The sequence below is a fragment of the Aplysia californica genome, unplaced genomic scaffold (genome assembly GCF_000002075.1).
Source record: "Aplysia californica isolate F4 #8 unplaced genomic scaffold, AplCal3.0 scaffold00158, whole genome shotgun sequence".
In the NCBI taxonomy this organism is placed as follows: Eukaryota; Metazoa; Mollusca; class Gastropoda; order Aplysiida; family Aplysiidae; genus Aplysia; species Aplysia californica.
The window spans coordinates 640,214-642,562 of NW_004797428.1; the positions used below are offsets into that span (position 1 = coordinate 640,214).

General features: G+C 40.6%; 1 protein-coding gene across 1 annotated transcript in view; it reads left to right on the top strand.

Moving 5' to 3' along the window:
• The first annotated feature begins 169 nt into the window (after window positions 1-169).
• LOC101860016 overlaps window positions 170-2,349 on the top strand; it is a 38,669-nt gene continuing 36,489 nt past the window's right edge. Inside the window, exon 1 of the mRNA XM_005097583.3 lies at window positions 170-357. Coding sequence (XP_005097640.1) covers window positions 346-357 — 12 coding nt within the window. The 5' untranslated portion in view covers window positions 170-345. The remainder of the gene's footprint in view (window positions 358-2,349) is intronic.

Consider the following 2,349-nt stretch of genomic DNA (forward strand, 5'->3'; position numbering starts at 1 on the left):
CCCCCCCAACCTCTTTCATTCACTCACTCCACCGCTCCTCTCACACTCACACTTCCTACGTAAACTTCCCACGTGAGAAATCTCCAGCGAAGGAAATCCAGCCAATCAGAAGCCAGCACTCACTCGGGAAGCGACGCGCGCCGCGGTCTTCAAATAGCGGTAAAAACAGGCGCAGATCTAGGAACGCTTTTACTAGTGGCTAGGCCGGCAACACGCACTCGTAATTAAACCAAACGATAGTGGTGCAAAATTTGGGACCGGCTCTGTTTTTGTTTCGCTGCAACTACAAGGACTTTGCAAATTTTACTCTAAAATCAAAAGCAAAGAAAGAAAAAAGGACTCAGAATGGATTTCATGGTGAGTTGTGGAATTTTATTCTGTTAATTACTTTTTCTTTTCTTTTCATTTTCTTTCTGGGTTTTTTTGTTGTTTGTTGTTGGGGGTTTTTTGGGGGGAGGAGTAATCAAACTGAAGTGCGGCGAAATGTTGAGGGTTTTTTGGGGGGGTTTTATTCGTTGATGCTATTGTGGTTATTGGGGTTTTTTCATGTAATGTACACCTTGTTATATCTCGAGTGTGTGTGTGTGTGTGTGTTTTTTAAAATAGGAATATGTGCTTGTGGGGAGGTGGGTGGATTTCCATCTGATTGTGATGTTGTGCTTAATGTTTAACTCCATATTCGAACTCCGCACTTCAGTTGCATGATTTTTCTTCTTTCATTTTCATTTCAACTCTTGATTACTATTTTGTTTGAGCATCACATATTAGAAAGAGATACCCGCAGTACAGCGTATACTGTTATCACCAATAGTTCGCTTTGGGAATTCTCATTTGATTTTGTTTTGTGCAGCTTGAACCTATACTGAAAAGGGGGCTCTCGCACAGCCCGCACTTTTTCGAAAAGGACGCCACTGAATTTTGAGGACATATTATCTTTAATTGGCTCAATGAGAGGAGTGAACTGTCTTGTTATACACGATCTTTGGTTCTATGTACTCAATTCCTAGTTTGCTCAATACCTAGTTTTGATAAATTTGACGACAAATCTTTTGAGCTTCACGCCAAGACTTTTCGACTGCAATTCTTTGGATCTCTTGATAACAACATTTCCTAATCTTGGGATTTTGATAGAGAAGACAGAACACTTGATTTCAGAATTCATTGATTTTGCTTAGCAACTCAAAACGTCCAAAAATGTTAGGTGAAACTTCTGAGGTAGCGGTTTAGCATTATTAGCACAACGTATATCTATTATTTGGTTAAACTTAAAGGCGTCTCCCTACTTTACTTACTTTTACTTTTTCATCCTCTGTTGCCGTTAAGCGTCGAGGGGAGATGCAGTTTTCTATGGTAGTCCAGCTCGCAGCTCTTTTTTTTCAGGTGTTCCGCTCCAGATCAGTAGGTAGCCTTTATGGGTCAGCTTGCTGTGGTTGCCTCTCTTCCTTATGTCTGACAAGCCCATGATTGCTATTTTCTTTCTTTCCATGAAATCCACTATTTCTGGTTCTTTGTCTCCAAGTCCGCTGACATTCCATGTGCCTATTTCAATCGTTGTTCTAGCTCGCTGTCCGTGGCGTCTCCCAATGGCCTTCAAATACTCCACCAAAAGACATGTAATGTTGTTTACGTCAAGTCGACTTTGGCAATTTCGCCTTACCTGTAATTAGCCAAAAGCTACTGCAGGCCATTCTCATATATCCGGGAGGTTGGCGGGTGCTCTGGGGTGGTTTGCTCCTCCTTTCCTAATTAATATCTATCGCATCGTCCTTATGTCTCCTTCTTTTTGTGTTTTTTACCTTTATGTAACACCCCTAATTGCCTGCACTTATATGATTAAAATGTGTTGAACGTGCAGCAAAACTGTTACGAAATAGATCCACGCAGAGGTTGTTTCTGTTTGTTCTGTTTCTGTTTGTTCTGTTTCTGTTTGTTCTGTTTCTGTTTGTTCTGTTTCTGTTTGTTCTGTTTCTGTTTGTTCTGTTTCTGTTTGTTCTCTTTTTGTTTTGTTTTGTTTTTATTTTCAAAATTCAGTTATTCTTAAAATATCTTTTTGTTTTTAAACGTCAGTGTTTTGCACCCCTCGACGGATAGAATTTAGATCATATAGGAGGCGGGCTTCCAACCCTGCCTGTCAGGGCCAACCGTGGCTGAGAGGGACAAAATGCCTAAGCAGAAATTGTTTTTCTAGTAAGTGTTTTACGCGCTTGCAACTGCATAAAGTTATATGAGCGCGCGGGACACATTAAACTTTTTCAGTTTGTAGGAATTTTTGAATTTTCACGGGATGGCGGAAGAAGCCTACTCTTATTGATTTTAGACCACGAAGGAATCTTTAACGTGCGCAACTTG